At 35.5% G+C, this 22639-nt stretch overlaps 1 protein-coding gene across 1 annotated transcript in view; it reads left to right on the plus strand.

Annotated features, from left to right (window-relative positions):
* The first annotated feature begins 2336 nt into the window (after nucleotides 1-2336).
* Nucleotides 2337-22639, plus strand: part of LOC115213893 (interphotoreceptor matrix proteoglycan 2) — a 40703-nt gene continuing 20400 nt past the window's right edge. The window contains exons 1-6 of the mRNA XM_029782867.2: nucleotides 2337-2846; nucleotides 6037-6146; nucleotides 11183-11241; nucleotides 12918-13087; nucleotides 16885-17038; nucleotides 22269-22429. Of these exons, the coding sequence (XP_029638727.1) occupies nucleotides 2831-2846; nucleotides 6037-6146; nucleotides 11183-11241; nucleotides 12918-13087; nucleotides 16885-17038; nucleotides 22269-22429 (670 nt within the window). The 5' untranslated portion in view covers nucleotides 2337-2830. The remainder of the gene's footprint in view (nucleotides 2847-6036; nucleotides 6147-11182; nucleotides 11242-12917; nucleotides 13088-16884; nucleotides 17039-22268; nucleotides 22430-22639) is intronic.

Genomic DNA, 22639 nt, shown 5'->3' on the forward strand with positions numbered 1-22639 from the left:
TTTATATAGAGAGAGATTAGTTATGTTCCAACACTATTTTTAAAAGGAAAGAATTTACCGCTATTACAACATATTCATATCTACTGAGAATTGTTATCTGTTCAAATACCTTTATGAAATGATTTAACGTTTAATTAACAGTGAAAATACATTGACGTGTAAAATACTCAATACACCTTCCCCTATATGTACATACAGGGAGGAGTCGGCGTGCGGTCCTAAACAGGCAATGCCCGAGGAATAGACAGGCTCGCCTTGTCTGCAATGTCATTGATCATAGATCTGCTGAACCAGGACTGGCCTGAAACAAAACAATGACATATTGTTGCTGATGCAGTTGATGGTAGAGTAATTGTTGTTCAACCCAGATCAGCCTTTATTCGGCCAACTCGCCTCGTTAGCTTACATTATTTAGCAGGTCCTTCACTTCTTAAGATTTGAGGCGTTTTTGGTTGCTATTTTGTAGCATGTTTGAAGACTTCGCCATTAACTCACACATATTTGTTTATATATAATGGTTAAAGTTTAATAATTAAGAAGGGAGATTATATGGTGTTTTATTAGGTTCCGTTTACACCTGCTTAGCGCTAATAATTCTTTACATATATATATATATATATATATATATATATATATATATATATATATATATATATATATATATATATATCTTCAAGCAAATCATTTCAGTATTTTTAACCCCCTACTACCAAATTAATACCAGAAATATTCTTTCTGCTATTCTCTGGATCGATCTTGCGATGTCGAAATAGGATTCAAAAGCGGTTTAACCTACGAGTCACCGTTTACCTCTTGGGGGCATGTATATTTACATATTATTTAAGCATAATACTTTACCCATTATCAGTTAAAAAATAGATTAAGGGTTACGGTGAAAGCAAAGGGTGATAATTTCGAATTGTAAATATATATAATGCTGGCTTCAAATTTGGTCACAAGGTCAGCAAGCTCGATAGAGGGGTTAAGTCGATTACATTGACACCGATGGTCAACTGGTACTTATTTTAACAACTCTGAAAGGGATGAAAAGCGAAGTCGACATCGACGGAATTTCAACTCAGAACGTAATCATTTTGTTGCTTGGTACGGTAACGATTCTGTCAACCCGACGCCTTCAAGTATTGAGTTGTCCGGAAAGTTCGTGCCGATTTATAGTAGCTTATCTTTCGACTTATTTTAGAACATGGTTGAGTCCATAAAATAGGATTTGACTACACCTCCATTTACAGCACAGTTTAAGCTATCTTTTCGTGGAAGAAGAATCATGTTCCTATAACCAGTGTTAATTCTGTAACTCTTTAAAATGGAAGATAAGAAAGTTCATTTTCGGCACTTGATGCTTTGGGAACCAAACAAAAATTGCTGCAGCTCGGCTGGGATGTGTTACCCCACCCTCCATATTCACCAGATATTGCTCCTTTGGATTTCCACTTATTCAGGTCTCTACAGAATAGTCTTAATGGTAAAATTTAAATTCCTTGGATGATGTAAAAAGATACCTTAATGAATTCTTTGCCATGAAACCACCTCAATTCTGGAAAGAGGGTATTTTCAAATTAAAGGAAAGATGGAGACGCATTGTGCAACAAAATGGTTCATATTTGGTTTGATTAAAAATGTAATAGCAAGTATTTATTGACCTTTTTCTTTCCTTTAAAAATCGGCACGAACTTTCCGGACAACCCAATATTTATGTATAATATTATCATTAAATATAACAATCAACCGGTAAACTTCCATTAACCAAAACCTAAAACTTTTTATTTCATAACAAAATGAATAATGGGCAATCGGAATAAAGTTTGTTTGAATTTATTCATAGGATTGTGAAGCATATGCAATATTCTAACACTTTTTCTTTTTCTCCGCGTTCTATTTCAAACAGCCTATGTAAAATGTCAGAACACAGCATCAGCAGTGACTATAAATAATGTCAGTACTATTATGTCTACTTCATTCTCCTCTATAACCACTGGACAAACAACAAATACAGTGGCTTCAACAAATTCAACTACATCACCTTCCTCTGTTCTTGGCTCAACACCAGGAACTACTACTTCTTCTTCTTCTTCTCCTTCTTCTTCTTCTAATTCTTCTTCTTCTAATTCTTCTTCTTCTATTTCTTCTTCTAATTCTTCTTCTTCCTTCTTCCTCTTCCTCTTCTTCTTCTCCTTCTTCTCTCTCTTCCACTCCTTCTCTCTCTCCCACTCCTTCTCTCTCTTCCTCTTCTTCTTCTCCTTCTTCTCTCTCTTCCACTCCTTCTCTCTCTCCCACTCCTTCTCTCTCTTCCTCTTCTTCTCCTACTCTTCCTCCCTCTTCTTCTCCTTCTTCATCTTTTTCTCCTATCTCCTCTTCTTCTATTTCTCTTTCTCCTTCCACCCCTTCCACCCTTTCTGGCACTCTTCCTTCTTCCACTTCTCTAACTTCCTCTCTCTCTCCTTCTTCTGCTTCAACGTTGTCCCCTACAATACAACCTTCTACAGCATCCAATGGACTTGGGACAACTACTTCGAGTTCATCATCTCCAAATACAACAAGTATATCTGCCACCCCTACCATTCAGAGCACATCTCAGGGAACCACAAATGTAACTCAGAGTTTTATTTCGACTCCAATCACTACCTCGACTCTTATCTCAGCAAACGAAAGTACCATCGAAACCATCACAACATCAACTGTTGGTGTATCGCAAAGTGTTGATTCCAATACAACGACAAACGTAACGGAACCACCAGCGATAACAAAGGAGAATACAGTACCAGTTATTACTACAAAGGGACCAGCGGTTACCACAGGTGCACCTGTAACAATGCAGCCAGTTATATGTAAGTAATTAAAACACACTTCATTACATGTGCGTGTGTGTGTGTGTGTGTGTGTGTGTGTGTTAATAGTTTAGTCAGTGACGGAATGACAGCACTCATAACACTTTTCAGGGCCTCTAAGACCAGTTAGAAGAAGGCAGTTATCTTCATGCTGAAGATGTCCCGAATACCCGTAATAAACTGGTGTCTGCTGAAGGCACACAATGTATGTATATATATATATATAATATATATAAATATATATGCATATATACATACATATATGTACATACCCACATATATATGTGTATATATACGTGCATGTATAGGTACAGGACGTCAAAAAAACGTGAACAAATTGAAAAACGAGAACATAAAAAAACAAAGAATGTAAACGAAATTTCTTTCGGACAGGAAAAGAAGCAAATAGCTATAATATATATATATATAGCTATATATATATATATATAGCTATAATATATATATATATATATATTATATATATATATATAATATATATATATATATATATATATATATATATATATATATTATATATATATATATATATATATATAATATATATATATATATATATATATATATATATATATATATATATATGTATGTATGTATGTATATATATATATATAGAGAGAGAGAGAGAGCAACCAGTGCAAAAGTCATGGTGACTGGTTTTGGTGTATGACTAGGGCATCATTCATCTTGATTTTCTGGAATGTATCTGCACCGTGAGCGGTACATTTGTGACACTTAAAAAGTTTACAGGAGCCATTATGAAAAAGAGACGGAACACGATTCTGAATACGATCCACATTTACCATTACGCTACATGACCTCCTCGCATATCTTGGCGACGAATCAGGCAATCGATCCATTGAAGGACAGTCTTCATGGGCAATGATTTGATGAGACAGGCGAAGTGAAAATAGCTGTAAAGAAATGGGTACAACAGTGCACACCTAATCTTTTCCAAAGAATATCCAAGAGTTGGTTGAATGATGGTTCACATGCAATGCATTGCTTGTGGCTTGTGCTATACAAAGCTACTGTTCAACATAGCTAAATAGTAGCTTTGTATAGAGGAAAAGTTACTCTATCAACATGCGCATTTTGAACCACCTGTGCCCACTTTTTTTGGGACAACCCTCACACTTCATATTTCAAGAACCAGTGTATACAAAGTAACTAACACGAGTTGCCTAAGCGAAATAAATACAAGGGTCACACACTTTATTATCTTACCTAAGGCTTGATATTTACTCGCTATCCGACGTGTTTGAAACATTTAGACAGTCAACCTTGCAAGACGACAGCTTCTGCGTGGTAAATTAAGTAACAAATTTGATTGAGTGGACCCGTCCTGAATCTGTTGCAAATCAAACCTAAAGACACAAAGCTTAAATATAACATTACCCGAATTCACTATTATATAGGTTAGTTAGTTCATCAGTTAAGATATGCATTTTAAATATTCTCTCCTGACACATAACTCAATTGTAAATTTGTTTTTGTAGTCTAATGTTGAAAATGTAACTGTATTATTTTAAACTTATTTGCACAATAGTTTTGTTTAATGGAATAAAGCTAAAGTAGAACCTGTACAGTTTCATGCATGTTAAAAATGTCTGTTTAATTTAATGTAGATGATAGTTAACACTGTGGTGTTTATAATATACTAGTAATCATCTGGACTATATTTATGAGAATAAGTTTAAATATTGTAAGATGAGTTTAATGTATCAAAATAGAGAAACAATATAGCAAGGCTGCGAATATATATATATATATATATATATATATTACAAAATTAGAAAATGGAGAAACATACTTAAATCAATCAAACATCAACCAACAGATGATACCCAATCAATACTTTATTACACCATTATATAACAGTAAAGGCATTATACAAAATATATTGTAAATATAATTAGACAAGGAAATAGAAATATAAAATATAAAATATAATATGTAATTATAACATATCTGACAGCTGTTTCGGCAGTAAGGGCAAGCATGCCTCATTTAACTTATAAGCCATATAAGATATATATTCTTGTCTTGTCTATCTAGTATATGTGTGTTGTTGAGTGTGATTGGTGGTTGTATCTAATGTTGTCTAATGTTGGTGCTGAGAAGAAGGTGAAGGCGCGTGGCTCAGTGGTTAGGGCATTCGGCTCACGACCGTAAGGTCGTAAGTTCAATTCTCGGCGACGCGTTGTGTCCTTGAGCAAGACACTTTATTTCCCGTTGCTCCAGTCCACTCAGCTGGCAACAATGAGTAGTGCCTGTATTTCAAAGGGCCAGCCTTGTCACACACTGTGTCATGCTGAATCTCCCTGAGAATTACGTTAAGGGCACACGTGTCTGTGGAGTGCTCAGCCACTTGCGCGTTAATTTCACGAGCAAGCTGTTCCGTTGATCGTATCAGCCGGGACCCAGGTCGTTGTAACCGACGGAGTGCTGAGAAGAAGGAAAATGGATTTGGTAGGTGTGGTGACAAGTTTCTAAATGACTGATTTACAGTTAGAACGACTGTGATAATAGTAGAGGAGGAGAAATAATGAGAATGGGGTAGACAAAGACAGACAATTAGACAGCCACTCCTAGCTCTATCTAATACGTGTGATGGTTCATTGCAGTTATATGGCTTGTTGTGTATTCTCTATGCTTCAGTGCGTATGTGTGTGTTTTATCTGTTCTGTTGTTGTTGTTGTTCATACGTAGCCTTACTTCAAGTTTATTGGAAAAGACCTTTGATTAAAAGAATTGATATAGGGTTAGAGCAGTTGGTACATGTGGATATGATGTCTCTGCTGAGTAGGTTTTGAGGAGGTTCACGAAGGTCATGTAGATGCAGGTTGTAAAGAGTGAATAAAAAAGCGGATTTTTGTAATCTAATAAATATCGTAAGCTCTTTTATCGACCTCCGCGATAATTTTCTACCTGTATATTTTTATCCTACATCAAACTTTTCTCGTGTTTTCCTTTCTTTTTTCATGTTGGATAATTCTAAAGCTAGGCAAGTTAGCTGTTACATATAGTAGTTGCTAAGTGGGGCCTCGTTTTATTCCTTCCAGGACTTACATAAATGGCAATTTCACTTCAGAATGTTTGTGCAAAGCTTGAAAAAGTTGATGTGTAAAACGAAAAGCATGTTTTCAAATGTATTGTTGTTCCTTTTCAGCCAAATTTGAGTTCCCGTTTCGGATGTCATTCAACACAACATTCAATACAGAATTACTCGATCGCAACTCTCCTCTTTACAGAACGGTGTCGGACAATATTACTGGAGAGGTAAAATTGGCCATTTCTAAATATTTATGTGCAATAATAAATTTAGGATAAAAAAGAAAATCCAGTTTTTTTTTAATATTAGCTTCAACTACAATATTATAAGCTCTCTCATTATGATTTACTGTGTTAAATGGAAGATTATGTTCTAAGATATAATGAAGTCATTCCATTTCGTCAAAGCTAATAAATAAGGTGCAATAGTTTGTTGTGAGAAGTGAAAACACAGCGTTTCGGATACTTGTGCTTCTTTGAAGAGAAAGAAAAATATATGTATGCACAGCTATTAAATAAAAAAACAAAAGAGAATAATTTGGAGGGAAAATACGACAATGAAAATCGATAGTGTGCGTGATGTTGGAACTAGTATGAGGAAATCAACTGAAGAAAAGGAGAGGTGAAAGTTAGTACCCAATCAATTGAAAATGGGGGTCGTAAGATCCCAAGTAAATGAATGGAAAATGGAAAAAGAAGAGGCTGTGAGTGTGAAGAAAACTGAATTAGCGAAACAATAAAGCACTCATGCATACACACACATACACAATGCATGCATACATACCTACATACATCCATACTTGTTTACTTACGTACATACATACATACATACATACATACATACATACATACATACATACATACATACATACATACATACATACATACATACATGGTGGCTGCCCCCTCGTTATTGAGTATGGCCATTGCACGAAGCTTAATCAATGTTGTTATCGTGCAATGCCTGTGCAAGAAGATTTTTTTTTAAGTGAGGAAAGGCTGTGCACTGAGTCAATCCCACTCACTAAGCAACAGCAGAGATATTCCGAAAAAGAAGAACAAGTCAACATCATCGGTAACCACTGAGCCACAGGTTTTATGTCGGAGTTATCCCAGTTACCTGAGTTACCTTCTCTTAGAAGGATGCCCTAACAAAGGCTAGGAGTCCTTCACTCCCAATGGTTTAACCGTGCGATCGGGTATTCAGTCCGATTATTTCTATGTCCCCGCGCATGATACAGCCTTAAGACATTTATTTGATGGCCGTTGACTCTCAAGAGTTCCTCCGCCCTTTGACGGGTTTTGTTTTTCATCCCGCAGGGTGTCCAATAAACACCCTCCTCACCAAGCAAGCTTGGTGGGGTTGCCGGTTTAGTCGCCGACGACCCGACCATGCGACAGGTTGTACTGGGTTACATGTTACCAGTAGCACTCGAAAGTGATCTGACATACACATACATACATACATACATACATACATACATACATACATACGTACATACGTACATACATACATACATACATACATACATACATACATACATACATACATACATACATACATACATTCATACATACATACATACATACATACATACATACATACATACATACATACATACATACATACATACATACATACATACATACATACGTACGTACGTACATACATAAATACATACATACATACATACGTACGTACATACATACATACATACATACATACATACATACATACATACATACATACATACATACATACATACATACATACATACATACATACATGCATACATACATACATACATACATACATACATGCATACATACATACATGCATGCATACATACATACATACATACATACATACGTACGTACGTACGTACGTACATACATACATACATACATACGTACGTACATTCATACATACATACATACATACATACATACATACATACATACATACATACATACACATACATACATACATACGTACGTACGTACGTACATACATACATACGTACGTACGTACGTACGTACGTACATACATACATACATACATACATACACACAATCACGAAGCGACAAGTCGCTTTTATAGTGTGGGACACTAATCATCAAAAACACGATAAAATATTATCTCCGACTTTGTAGCCACTTTATCAACTCTGTTAAATAAATGGTTAATCTTCACATGCATTGACTGAGGGAGCCTCTTAATCAAGAGCGTAGTGATTTTCATCTTAAACTTGAATTTATCGTGCAGTGAGATGCTGCAAACAACATGGCTGGACACGTCAACATGGACAACACAGTTACAGAACGGAAGAGAAACATCATAAAAAGTCAACAGTCTCTTTTTACCCTTGCGACTGTAATTAAATAACTCTAGGATGAAAGAGTAACAATATATTTCTTTATTGCCCACAAGGAGCTAAACATAGAGGGGACAAACAAGGACAGGCAAAGGGATTAAGTTGATTACATCGACCCCAGAGCGTAACTGGTACTTAATTTATCGACCTCGAAAGGATGAAGAGACCTGATTGCCGGATACTGATACAAGAAGTTAACTTTCTACCAACTGTATCTAGTCAACTTGTACTAGTAAGCTCTCGATCTTAACTCTGGCAGAAGCAAAACTATTCCTCAAAACAAAACCACTCATGTGGCAAAGAACTGCCCACCAACTGCTTGTCAGAATTTTATGTGTAAAGTATATACAGCCTGTTTAAACTTATTCCTCCAAAACCATTGTGAAAATATTATCTGTTTCTTTATTACCCACAAGGGGCTAAACACAGAGGGGACAAACAAGGACAGACAAACGGATTAAGTCGATTACATCGACCCCAGTGCGTAACTGGTACTTAATTTATCGATCCCGAAAGGATGAAAGGCAAAGTCGACCTCGGCGGGATTTGAACTCAGAACGTAACGGCAGACGAAATACGACTACGCATTTCGCCCGGCGTGCTAACGTTTCTGCCAGCTCGCCGCCTTATAACTAAATGCGCCCTTTTCAAGCCTGGCCAGGCTCATGGGCCCGGCTTCCCTGTTTCAATGGCGTATGTATTCCCCAGCTGGACGGGACGCCACTCTATCGCAGCGTTACTCATTTTTGCCAGCTGAGTGAACTGGAGCAACGTGAAATGAAGTGTTTTGCTCAAGAACACAACGCGTCGCCCGGTCTAGGAATCGAAACCACAATCTTACGATCATGATGCTCACACCCTAGCTACTAATCCAAGCGCCTCCACGTTGTGAAAATATCATCATCACAGTAGAACAAAGAAGAAGAAAGAAGATTGGAATGAAGCAGGCGGTACTCCAGCATGGCCGCAGTCAAATGACAGAAACAAGTAAAAGAGTAAAAGAGAGAGTAGGCAATGCTGATCAACAGAATTGTAATGTCAAAGGTTCGGCGAGATATGAGATACTTGGTTTTGAAACGACAGTGAATATCTTCTCTGCACTTTTCGGGTGCAGTTGCAATCACTTTCCGTTGCTTTAATATCCAGATTCTACCAGTCAGAAACAACAAGACGCAGACGTAAAAAATATATATCTACTTTATTCTCTTATGACAGTAACAAATAAGTGGTGTATCTGGTATCCCTTTGGTATGGATGTGTCAGAGCTGAACTTTATCGCTTGTAAGAGTTGACAATGTTCAAATGCAAACAACACTGCCAAGATGGCGTCCGGAGGGAGAAGATGATGCGGTCTGCAACAAATGCTGGTTAAAAGTCTTTTGGTAAAGGCTGCTGCTATGATCAAGTCCGGAGAGAGAAAGAATTACACGTCTTGTTGCCTTCAGTCGTCGTGTCTCAAGTCACTGCCTACTGGACGCTGGTGGTCAACGTCCTACGCTCCCCTTGCCTCGCGGCTAAACTGCCACGTAGGCAAATGGTCCTTCTTCCGGTGGTGAAAGCACCAACCCCGCACGCGCGAAACAGAAATGGACGGTGCGCGAGCGCGCACCGTTATATAGGATCACTACAGTTTCAATGTGGCTGGACTATAAGAAAGCATGTGACTCTATCTCACTTCGTCTAGTTAAGGTTCTAGATAACATAGTAAAAGCCAAAGCTGACTTGACTTCATCTTGGGCCACCATCTTGAAATTGAAGTCGAGGACTGATAAAATACAGAATTGCGGAGGTTTATCTCAAGGAGACAGTCTCATGTGATGTAAATCATTCTTCTAGTAACCCTCTTGTCATTTATGGTGAGGCTGTCTGAAGAGTATCTCGTTAGTTCACAGGAAGAGAGAAGCCCCAAGATTACATGATTAAACACTGCTTCTTTGTAGATGGCTTGAAACTGTATGCCAGGAATATGCATGATATGGAAAAGAACCGTGAACTGTTAACAACATTCTCAGAGGATGTAGGGTTGGAGTTTGGTCAAGATAAATGTTCTTCTATGGCTGTGAAACGAAGGAAAACTGTAAACCAGACAAGACAAACATCAGTTCCATCAATAACTCGACCGTTTCTCCGAGGAATACTATACATGTAACAGGTGAATGGACAGAGAAACTCAACTCTTATAATATAGATTCTTCAATTACCTAACGTATTTAAAATAATCTTGTAAACATTAAGTGATGCTGTGGTAAGGGTAACGATGTGAACATATTTACACTTTATCAGCTTAGATGTAGACAATGTTACACGCTTCTTCAACTAATAACATCGAATATAGCTCTCTGGTGGTCATGAGTGTGACAATAAATATGTGACAATATTTCAGATACAAAATTAAGAATTTTGCTGTTTAGTATATAATTAATATCTAGAATTTATAAAGAAGTACAATATCCTTGTCAAGAAAGCAACTGACTTCTAATAGACAGGATGTGGATTTGTGCTCACAAAGGAACTATTAATTATATGAACTGCAGTATTGACTCGAAAGATAGGAACAAAAATATATGCTTTTCGTTTTTAATCTTGAATTGCACTCAGGATTTCTGTGTAAAAATTTCCTCCATACAATGTTGATAAAATAAATACAAATAATATTCAGATTAATTCGACCTACTTCTAAAGAAATAATAACGTTTTGTGAGAAGGGGACACATTTTTAATGAAGCTTGAATGCATAGAAATTACAATATGTGGTAGAGAGAGGTAAAATGTATGAGTTTATATCTTCTCATCTCAATTCGCTTAAAATCTTAATATTGTATTTGCTGATCAACCCTAGGTAAAGAAACAATTAATTTATTGTAAATATTTTTATTTCTTTTTTTCCAGTTAACTGAAGTGTATAAAAATACACCCGGTTTCATTTCAGTATTAGTTACCGGATTTAGGTAAGTCGATTTCTTTATGTAAAAATATTTTGTTTACATTAGCACAGGGCCATATTTTCTTTGGTAGGGATTTTCGTTAGTTGCTTTGACTTCAAGACTTGACTAGTTCGTACCTCGTTCTTTCAGGCGGGATAAAGGGCAAAACAAAGATCTGCAACTTTTAGGAAGTCGATTTCTCTAAAAGAAAATCTTAATTTTGTTACATTGGCACAATGCCAACACCTGCAGATTTTAGAATAAGTAAAATAACTATATCTAAATAAAATACTGCAAGATTTTTTGTTCAGTGTTCTGCCATTTCTGCTATGTCTACCTTGTAATTACCCCATCAGAACCTTTACTGTACAAATATTGACCAAACTAGATTATTTTAGCTAAACAACATATATATACACACACACACACACACACACAATTAACTGGTACTTAATTTATCGACCCCGAAAGGATGAAAAGCAAAGTCGACCTCGGCGGAATTTGAACTCAGAACGTAACGGCAGACGAAATACGGCTACACATTTCGCCCGGCGTGCTATCGTTTCTGCCAGCTCGCTACCTTAGTCTACTGGATATAATGAGAAAAGACAATTGATGCTAGAGTATTAAGACAAGTAAAAAAAGAAACAACATATGTGGAGGCGCAATGGCCCAGTGGTTAGGGCAGCGGACTTGCGGTCGGAGGATCGCGTTTTCGATTCCCAGACCGGGCGTTGTGTGTGTTTATTGAGCGAAAACACCTAAAAGCTCCACGAGGCTCCGGCAGGGGATGGTGGTGATCCCTGCTGTACTCTTTCACCACTCTAAAGGCGGTGCTCCAGCATGGCCGCAGTCAAATGACTGAAACAAGTACAAAAAAAAAAAAAAAAAAAGAAACAACATATCTGAATGTTAAAAGAATATATGTCTCTACTCAAAATCCTAGAAACAACCAAACCTATAATATTATTCTTCAAAACGTACTGATGCTGAAATAGAGATCAGGATTCTACAAAGACAAATTTGAAAAGTAAAATACAACCAGAATAATTAAAAAGAATATTAATAGATGATATATTATATCCAGCAACAAAAGAACCAATAGTGAAATTGTGTAGGTGATCATGAAATTGATTAACTTGCATGGAGGTTCGGTATTCCGTTTTTAACAAGAAAAATATTTCAAAGTAAAGAATGATTTTTACCTGTTTGTCCAGAAACCCAGTTTATGTATAACTGGAGCAAATTGAAGAGTGAACGATATAGAACAAACGAATGACACTGCATGGGCAACAAATTCGATTTCTTAGCAACAGACAAATAGCTCTCGTTGAACATATACTTATATGTGCAACAAGATTCTCCCAGACCATAACTTCTCTGGAAATGTGTATGAATAAAAACACAAAAATTGTGTGTGTGTGTGTGTGTGTGTATGTGTGTGTGCGCGCGCACGTGTATATGTCTGCACGTCTCTATGTATGATTTTATATTAAGATTTTTTAATTGAACCATTGATTTAAGTTTCCTATCGTTACTCTCTTCTAGCGATCTCTTTCTCCCCCTCTCTCTCTCTCTCTCTCTCTCTCCTCTCTCTCTCTCTCTCTCTCTCTCTCTTGCACCGCTTCTACTTTTTGTCTTTCTTTTCTCTTTATTTTTCTCTCATTTTCTCAACTTAACAAATTTTTCGTATATTTCAGGGAAGGTTCCACCCTCGTAGACTACGACCTTACAGTACATAGCTATGTTAATCAAAGCAGCGTGATTAACTTTATTAATTCGACGGGTGCGAACAATATTCGCGCTCTTTCTACTTCTTTAGGAATTCCATCCAATGTAGAGGAAGACATGCTGAGCAACATACAGCAAGGTAAGGATTTGTCTGTAACAAGACATAAATTCCGGTAAATTTTTACATAAAGTTGCATAAAATCAAGGAGAATTGTTCATAGAGTATAAAGATCATAATTTGCGTGTAATATCAGGTAGCTATTCTAGAAGGTATAAAATCAGATATATAATTAGATAGCGTTATCTATAACAGTATAAAATCAGGCAAAAGTTCTGTTGTTTCTGCAACAATTTTGAAGGTGTAAGAGTTTAGTAATTCTGTGATTATGAAGGCATTCTGTGCATCGTTGATATTACATTAATGTGAGGATGAAATCAGCCAGATGATATGTAGTGTTGTTCACCTATACACCTATATAGTACTATAAGCTCTGGGGGGATTGTGTTGTCTTAATAAAAGATGATGTAGGATCAAGACTGAATCAAAATCCACAGTTGTAGATGTTGAGAAGAAGGGTGTGTTCAGAGGATATGTTGGTAGTTGGATTTTCCATTATTTTGATGGAGGAACAGCAAATAAAAAGCACGTTTTGTGAGTTGTCATTAACTGATACGTCGATTCTTGTAAGCCCAAGCGAAAGATCAGTGATTGTAGGTGAAACCCTGAAGCTCTGTTGTTCACTGATGCATGAGAGAAGATACATGATTATGCACAAATTGAAATGGTTGCCTTCCAATGTGTTACTCCTAGATTCCGACTCGTACTTTTTCACAGGGAGATCCTGCTGGGAAATGTTTTTAAACAGTACCTTCTGAAAAATCAGTTGCATGATACAGTCAGAAGCAGTACATTGAGAGACTACGATATTCTCAAACCTAGAGAACTCTGCTGAAGCCACCCAATGTATAGCTCTCGTTCAGCCTTGATCAAGCAGGAGAGATTTGGCTTCGACGCGCTAATGATTCTGCCAATTTACTGCCTTAATGATCATGATAGCAACAACAACAACAACAATAACAACAATAACAATAATAATAATAATAATAATAATAATAATAATAATAATAATAATAATAATAATAATAATAATAATAATAATATAATAATAATAATATTAACTGCTCTAATGCAGTACCAGGCAGTGGATCTCGTGGCTTCTGATCTTAACTGATTGGAAGTGTTATCATGTACATTGTTTTGTCTTGGTATAAAAGATGGGCTACAACAAATATTCTGCTTAACACCACAGATTTGCTGGTCAGTTGAAAAACTATAACCAGTTAAGCATGTCCCTTAGTGGCTGGCAATATGCGCATCACTGATCACGAGCAGAAAGAGTGGGGGAGCATCATAGCCATGTGTTGAGAGGGATTCTTTGGGGTTTGAATAATTCATCCCTGGAAACATGGGTGTTTCGTTCAACATTTTTAAGCAATCCTTATTCAGGGACCTTTTGAGCGGGATGGGTTACTCGACCAGAAGAAAATTCTAACTGGGCCCCACCTGCAAGGTCATGCACTGTTTATCTTGATATGAGATCACCATGTTGCGCACATATGGTTGTGATGCATGTGCTTGGTGTAACCTTATCAGACGTGTAGTCATAATGGGTATACTGGGCTTCGTACATTTTACCCCGGTGTCACTTTGATGGCATGCATTGCTCTCTCACTCAATAATAATAATAATAGTTTTCCTTTATTGCATGCCTTGTTGTTGGCTGGACACACTATATCTGTGATCCAGCACTATTTCTATCTCGGTCATGACTATACCTAGTTTCCTATTCTCTATCTCATGATAACGCAGGATTTTTGCATTATCATTTTTGATAATGCCTTCGGGTTTTTGTTTGTACCACTTTTCTCTTCTGTCAGATCGATATTTATTGCATGGTGCCCAATGGACTTCCCTTCCTATATTATCATACCGCCCCTTATAGTATTTCTGGGCTAGTGGTGTAAATTGACTGGTAATATGCTATGCACTTTCCCCATTCTCACAAATTTTACGCTTAGCAGTTTCTACCAGTTTGTCTATTCTGTTCTTAATGCTTGCTCTTGAGCAGCACAAATTAAAGCCTCTGTTTCTGATTTTAAATCACTTTTAACTATCCATAACCACTTTTTTTCTTACCTGACCTATCTTCAACATCTGTATGGAACTGTCCATACAAACTTTTCTCCATCCACCTGTTTTCTGTTTCATCCACCCCCGTATACTTGTACTGATTTTTCATAGGCCTGACCTTCTTACTTCCAAAAATATTGGTCCCGTGGAATTTTTTATGTTGTTTTCTTCTGCTCTAATACTGCGTTTGCACTCAATCAGTTCTCTTCCTCCTCTTTTTCTTGGTACATACCGTCTGTCTGTGTCACTCTGTGGGTGAAATACCTCATATTTAATCAATAGATTTCTTACTATAGGCACAAGACCTGATATTTATTGGGGTAGGGCTGATCGATTTTATCGACCCAGAAAGGATGAAAGACAAAGTTGACCTCGGCGGAATTTGAACTCACAACGTAAAGGCGGACGAAATACCGCTATGCATTTTATCAGGTGTGCTGACGATCCAACCTGCTCGCCTTCTAAATAATAATAACAACAACAACAACATTATTATTATTATTATTATTATTATTATTATTATTATTATTATTATTATTATTATTATTATTCAGATATCTTCAGACGTCTGGAAGTTTTCTTGGGAATGTCTCGACTTTTAGTGCTAATTGGTGACTGGGACATCATCTTGGACGCATGCTTAGATTGTGTGAGGCTAGCTGTTGGAAAAAGGGGGCGCGAAAGCCTTGCAAACCTGCTCGAATGTTTTCAACTGTCTGACAAGTAGAGACTGGATTTTCCGAATATACTAATGTGGATATGAATGAATTGCATTGGGTCATCTAGTGAATCTAGATAGAGTATTCTGTAGGCCAGTAGATAAAAATAGTATAAGTTGTCCACTTTTTAAACTGATCGGTTACACAAACCACAAGTTTGTGATCTGCACAATCGAAAGAGGTTGTGTAATGGACCAGACTGAAAGGGCTGAAGACAGATACTTTTCTCTTTGGCCAGCCCGCATCAACTTTTTCAAGTTTCACTTGAAAAGGAAAGAGATGGAAGTACAGCCTCTCTGCATTTTTGTTGAAAAGTGGGTGAATGTGGCAAGAATGGTCCAAGTAAACGGGCCTAGTCAAAGCATGTGCCTCTCGGCGATGAGGAGAAGGCACTTGCCCTAGTTGTCAGGGCCTCTGTGATTTTGTGAGATTTCCATGAGTAGTCCTCGGAGTCTCCCTTTGGGGTGGGGTGGAATTTTTTGCTGTGAAAATATATTTTGTTATCGTTTTCAGTTTACACGCTTCATTTTTTGTAACTCCATAATGTATTGTCTTGTATCGACTCCAATGTCTTTTGTGAACCCTCAGTGGTAAATAAAGAAAATGTTGTTACTACTACTACTACTACTACTACTACTACTACTGCTGCTGCTGCTGCTGCAACTACTGCTACTGCAACTACTGCAGCTGCTAAGGCGGCGAACTGGCAGAATCGTTAGCACGCTGGACAAAATGCTTGGCGGTATTTCGCCCGTCGCTACATTCTCAGTTCAAATTCCGCCGTGATCGACTTTGCTCTTCATCCTTTCGAGGTCGATAAATTAAGTACCAGTGAAACACTGTGCTCGAATGTAATCGACTTAACCCTCCCCCAAAATTTCAGGCCTTGTACCTTTAGTAGAAAGGATTATCATTATTATTATTATTATTAGTAGTAGTAGTAGTAGTAGTAGTAGTAGTAGTAGTAGTAGTAGTAGTAGTAGTAGTTTATGAATTCTTTTGTAATTATTTTTTTCTTCTGTTTAGCCCAGCTAAGATATACTGATCGCTGTCTGACAAAAGGCGCGTGCAAGCCTTCATATAAATGTATAAACAACATGTGCAGTTTAATATGTACCAAAAATATCTGTTTAAACGGCGGACAGTGTTTTACTGACAGCAACAGTACCGTCATTTGCAAGTAAGTTGACCCTGACATACTGATATTCACTCCTTTAATCCATGCATCATCGGAGCATTTCCCCGCATATTTTACAGTTAAAAAGGCTACACTCATGATCATTGCTTGGTCTTTCTACACAGATGAGATCGATCTGCTAGATGTCTGCCTTGGAAAACTTCAGATTGATAGCTGTACAGAAAAAAAAGTATGGAAGGGCATGTATGTATGTGTGTGTGTAAGCATGTGAGTGTGTGTGTATCTTTGTGTGAGTCTGTGTGTGTATGTATATATATAAAGATATATATTTATATATATACATACACACACAGACTCTTTTACTCTTTTACTTGTTTCAGTCATTTGACTGCGGCCATGCTGGAGCACCACCTTTGGTCGAGCAAATCGACCCCGGGACTTATTCTTTGTAAGCCCAGTACTTATTCTATCGGTCTCTTTTGCCGAACCGCTAAGTGACGGGGACGTAAACACACTAGTATCAGTTGTCAAGCAATGCTAGGGGGACAAACACAGACACACAAACATATACACACACACTTATATATACATATATACGAAAGGCTTCTTTCAGTTTCCGTCTTACAAATCCACTCACAAGGCATTGGTCGGCCCGAGGCTATAGCAGAAGACACTTGCCCAAGATGCCACGCAGTAGGACTGAACCCGGAACCATGTGGTTGGTTAGCAAGCTACTTACCACACAGCCACTCCTGCGCCTATATAAAAATATATATATATATATATATATAATATATATATATATATATATATATATAGATATATATATATATAATATATATATATATATATAGGATATATATATATATATATATAATAATAATAATAATATAATATTAGGGAATAAATCCAAATTTACAGGAAAAAATCAGATTAGGATTGAATCCAATTGTATAGTAAAATATTATATTATATTAAATTAGAGACAAAACCACTATTATGCAAATCAAAGAAAGAAAGACTTAAGCCAATACATAAATTAATTTATATAAATTTAGAAATTTAACAATTATAAATAACCACTACGATCGTTTCGTGTCTTATTTCAGCACATCTTTGAGACATTCTTCAGGTGGTTTCAAAAACTAAAATATAATCAATATTTTTAAGATATTAATAATCTATATAATCTAAATAAAAATTTACTTATAATAAACTCTATTATTAAATATGATTATATCGAAATCGACTATAATGTTAAATATTAACTTTAATTTATAAGGTAGAAAATCCATATTCTAATATCCATATTAGTCTATATCTACATATATAGATATTTGAAATACTAAAATATATAAATTATCAATGAAAATATATATAAATATTATAATCAAGATCTAATAATCTCTATAAACTTGGTATGGAATAATGAAAACCTAATATATTTAATTTCTCATATTTAAAGATGAAATTGCTAAGTTCAAAATACAAAAATATATATACACATGCTCATGCACATATATACATGTATGTATATAAACATATCTAAATACGTACACAAACCCACACACACATATATATATATCTATACATACACATATACATATAGACACAGATATATTTTATAATGCAGCCCTACACCTCCACACAACACCTATGCATACTCACACACACACACATACAATCACTCATTCATAAACATATACTCTCAGCAAGACACTAACACAGAGGAGAAATAACATCCAGTAGCCGCAGATACTCAACCACATACTTATAGAAATATTTCATTCTTAGTAACATAGTATTAAATACTATATACTATATGTATGTAATAAACATATATAAATACGTAAACAAACACACACACACATATATATCTACACATACACAAATACATATAGACACGTATATATTTTAAATGCAGCCCTATATTTCTACACATTAATTATGCATACTCGCCACACACACACATACAATCACTCATTCATTATCGTATGCACACTGCAAGACACTAACACAGAGGAGAAACAACATCCAGTAGCCACAGATACTCAGCCACATACTTATAGGAATATTCCTTACTTAGTAATATAGTATTAAAAAATACTATAAGTACTATAAACAAAATTATGAATGGGAATATTATCTAATATAAATTATGCTATTATATTAGACATGGCCTAAACCATCTTAAGTCAAAACCTATCTAATTTATCAAAGTTTATCTAAATTATTTAATAACTAATAACATAGAGAATTACGATAAATAGATCAGTACATAAACAGCAATATTAACATAAGGAGAATATTATTACTCCTAAGGCTTATACAATATTAAAATTAACAATTTGGAGATCTTAAAAGATACGTACCTTCTTGCGAATTTTAAACTATGAACTAATTTTGAATCTCAAACATCTTAAACAGCGTTTAAGAGAACTCATAGAATTACGTTATAAGCAAAAAATAGAATAAATTTTTGATAAATTCTTTGCGCGTGAATGTCTCAAAGATGTGCTGAAATAAGACACGAAACGATCGTAGTAGTTATTTATAATTGTTAAATTTCTAAATTTACATAAATTAATTTATGTATTGGCTTAAGTCTTTCTTTCTTTGATTTGCATAATAGTGGTTTTGTCTCTAATTTAATATTATATATATATATATATATATATATGCATACTTATATATATTCTTTTATTCTTTCTTTTACTGGTTTCAGTCATTGGACTACGGTCATGCTGGGGTATCGCCTTGAATTTTTAGTCGAATAAATCGACCCCAGTGCTTATTTTTCTTTTTTGAAGACTGCTACTTATCCTATCGGACCCGCTAAGTTACGGGGACGCAAACACACCAACACCGGTTGTCAAGCGGTGGTGAAGGACAAATACAGACACAAAGACTCACACACACACATATACATATATACGACAGGCTTCTTTCAGTTTCCGTCTACCAAATCCACTCTCAAAGCTTTGGTCAGCCCGAGGCTAAAGCAAAAAACATTTGCCCAAGGTGCCACACAGTGGGACCGAACCCGGAACCATGTGGTTGGGAAGCAAGCTTCTTAACTCTCTCTCTCTCTCTCTCTCTACCCTCTCTCTCTACCCTCTCTCTCTGCCCTCTCTCTCTCTCCCTCTCTCTTCCCTTTTCTCTCTCTCTCACACACATACATACATAGATACTTGGGTAAATAAAAAATTATATGCACCTTTATTTCTGTAATTTATTAAAATAAAAGCACGGGTTGAGCAATTACATCATTTTTTGACATAGACTCCTTACTTTTCAATGTACTCCTTCCAGCAGTCCACAAGCTTGCTTATTCCATCGGAGAAAAATGCTTTCACCTGGTCGCGCAGCCATTTACGCACCGCTTCGTGCACTCCGTGTGTAGTAAATTGACGGCCTCATAAAGGATATTTGAGCGGCCCAAAGAGGAGATAGTCGAAAGGAACGAGATCTGGACTGTGTGCAGGGTGTTCAAGCAACACGAAACCCCAATTTTTCAGTGGTTTCGACCGTGTAGGCGACCGTATGTGCATTGTCGTGCAACAATAACACTTGACTTGACAATAGACATCGACGTTTGGTACGAATTACTGATTTCAGTTTAATGGCTAACAGTTCACTGTAGTAACATTTGTAACTGTAGACCCCTTTTCTGGGTAAAGTTCCAGTATAGGCTCTTTTGCGTCCTAGAAAACGGTTAGTATCACTTTTTCTGCGGAAAGCTGAGTCTTGAATTTCTTTTTCGCTGACGATTCCGTGTATTTCCACTCCATTGTCTACCATTTGGATTCTGGCTCAAAGTGATGGACCCAGGTCTTATCTCCTGTGAATATTCTCTCCAAAAAAGCTTCGCCTTTACCGTTGAAGCAGTCGAGTAAACGTTGACAGATCTCCATACAACTGTGCGTGCGTGCGCGTGCGTGCGTGCGCGTGCGTGCGTGCGCGTGCGTGCGTGCGTGTGCGTGCGTGTGTAGTAGGAAAAAGGGAGAAGGAGAATTTCGATTATTTCCACATGGTGAGTTGTAAAGCAAACAATATATATATAAGATATATACATATATATATATATATATATATAAAATGAAATAAGGAAAATGCATTAAGCTTACATAGTTTTAATATATTTTATAAGTGAAAGAGTGTTGTGTTGTCGACCGGTTTCTCTTCCGCTAATCATAACATTGAAATTATTGTAATTTGCATTTTCTTAAGAAGATTTTAGTCCATGTTGTATATGGGAGTTTGGAATGAATATATATATATACTATATATATATATATATATATATATATATATATATATATATATATATAGATACATATATATATATATATATATATATATATATATATATATACATATATATATATATATATATACATATATATATATATATATATATACATATATATATATAATATAATATATATACATATATATATATAACATATATATATATATATATAATATATATATATATATATACGTACACAGTTATATATATATATATATATACATATATTATCTATAAATATATATATATATCTATATATACGTACACAGTTATATATATATATATATATATAATATTATACATATATAATATATAATATATTATATAAATATATATATATATCTATTATATATAATATACATATATATATATATATAACATATATATATATAGGTACTAGATAGATATATATATATATATATATAATATATATATATACATATATATATATATATATATATATATATATATAATATAACTGTGTACGTATAATATATATATATAACTGTGTACGTATATATATATATAACTGTGTACATATTATATATATATATATATAAAAAACTGTGTACGTATGTGTGTGCATGTATGTTGAATGCTCGAAATGAGGAGTAGATAAACAGCCGACAACTGATGAAGGGTCGTTCTTTGTGCTAGTTGTCTCGTTTTCCATTTTTTTCGCGTTGTTTGCATATTTAACTAGTTTGTTTTCGTACTTCATGTTATTTACAGTTGGTGACGTCCTGTACCCATATATACATACATACATACATAAAATTATTATCCCCTTGTTACTGTCAATATCACATAAATGATATTTAAAAATTACTACTCGATCACACACACACACATACGTGAGTGTGTGTGTACGTGCATACATGTATGTATGTATGTATGTAACATTTGTGAATTATCTTTAGATTTTGTTTTGCAAATCATGATCTTTGTCCTCGATAACAGGTGTTCAGAAAATTGGAAATATTACTACTCCGGTTCCAAATGTGAAAATGAAAATATGTCGTGGAAGTTTATTAGCAGTATAGCCGGAGGAATTGGTGCGGCTGTTGTGCTTATTTTCTTGATCATCATTGTGGCATTGTGTTGCAAACGCAAGAAAGCAGGTAAAGTATCGACTATTTATATTACTAGCTGTTAAATATTGATTCATTGTACTCTGTTATATATATATATATATTATATATATATATATATATATATATATTATATATATAGTGAGAAAGAGAGAGAGAGAGAGATTTGTGTGTGGTGTACAAGACATAAGTTTCATAAACTACGAAATATAAATATCAACACAACCACACTTGAAACGT

Source organism: Octopus sinensis, linkage group LG1, assembly GCF_006345805.1.
Source record: "Octopus sinensis linkage group LG1, ASM634580v1, whole genome shotgun sequence".
In the NCBI taxonomy this organism is placed as follows: Eukaryota; Metazoa; Mollusca; class Cephalopoda; order Octopoda; family Octopodidae; genus Octopus; species Octopus sinensis.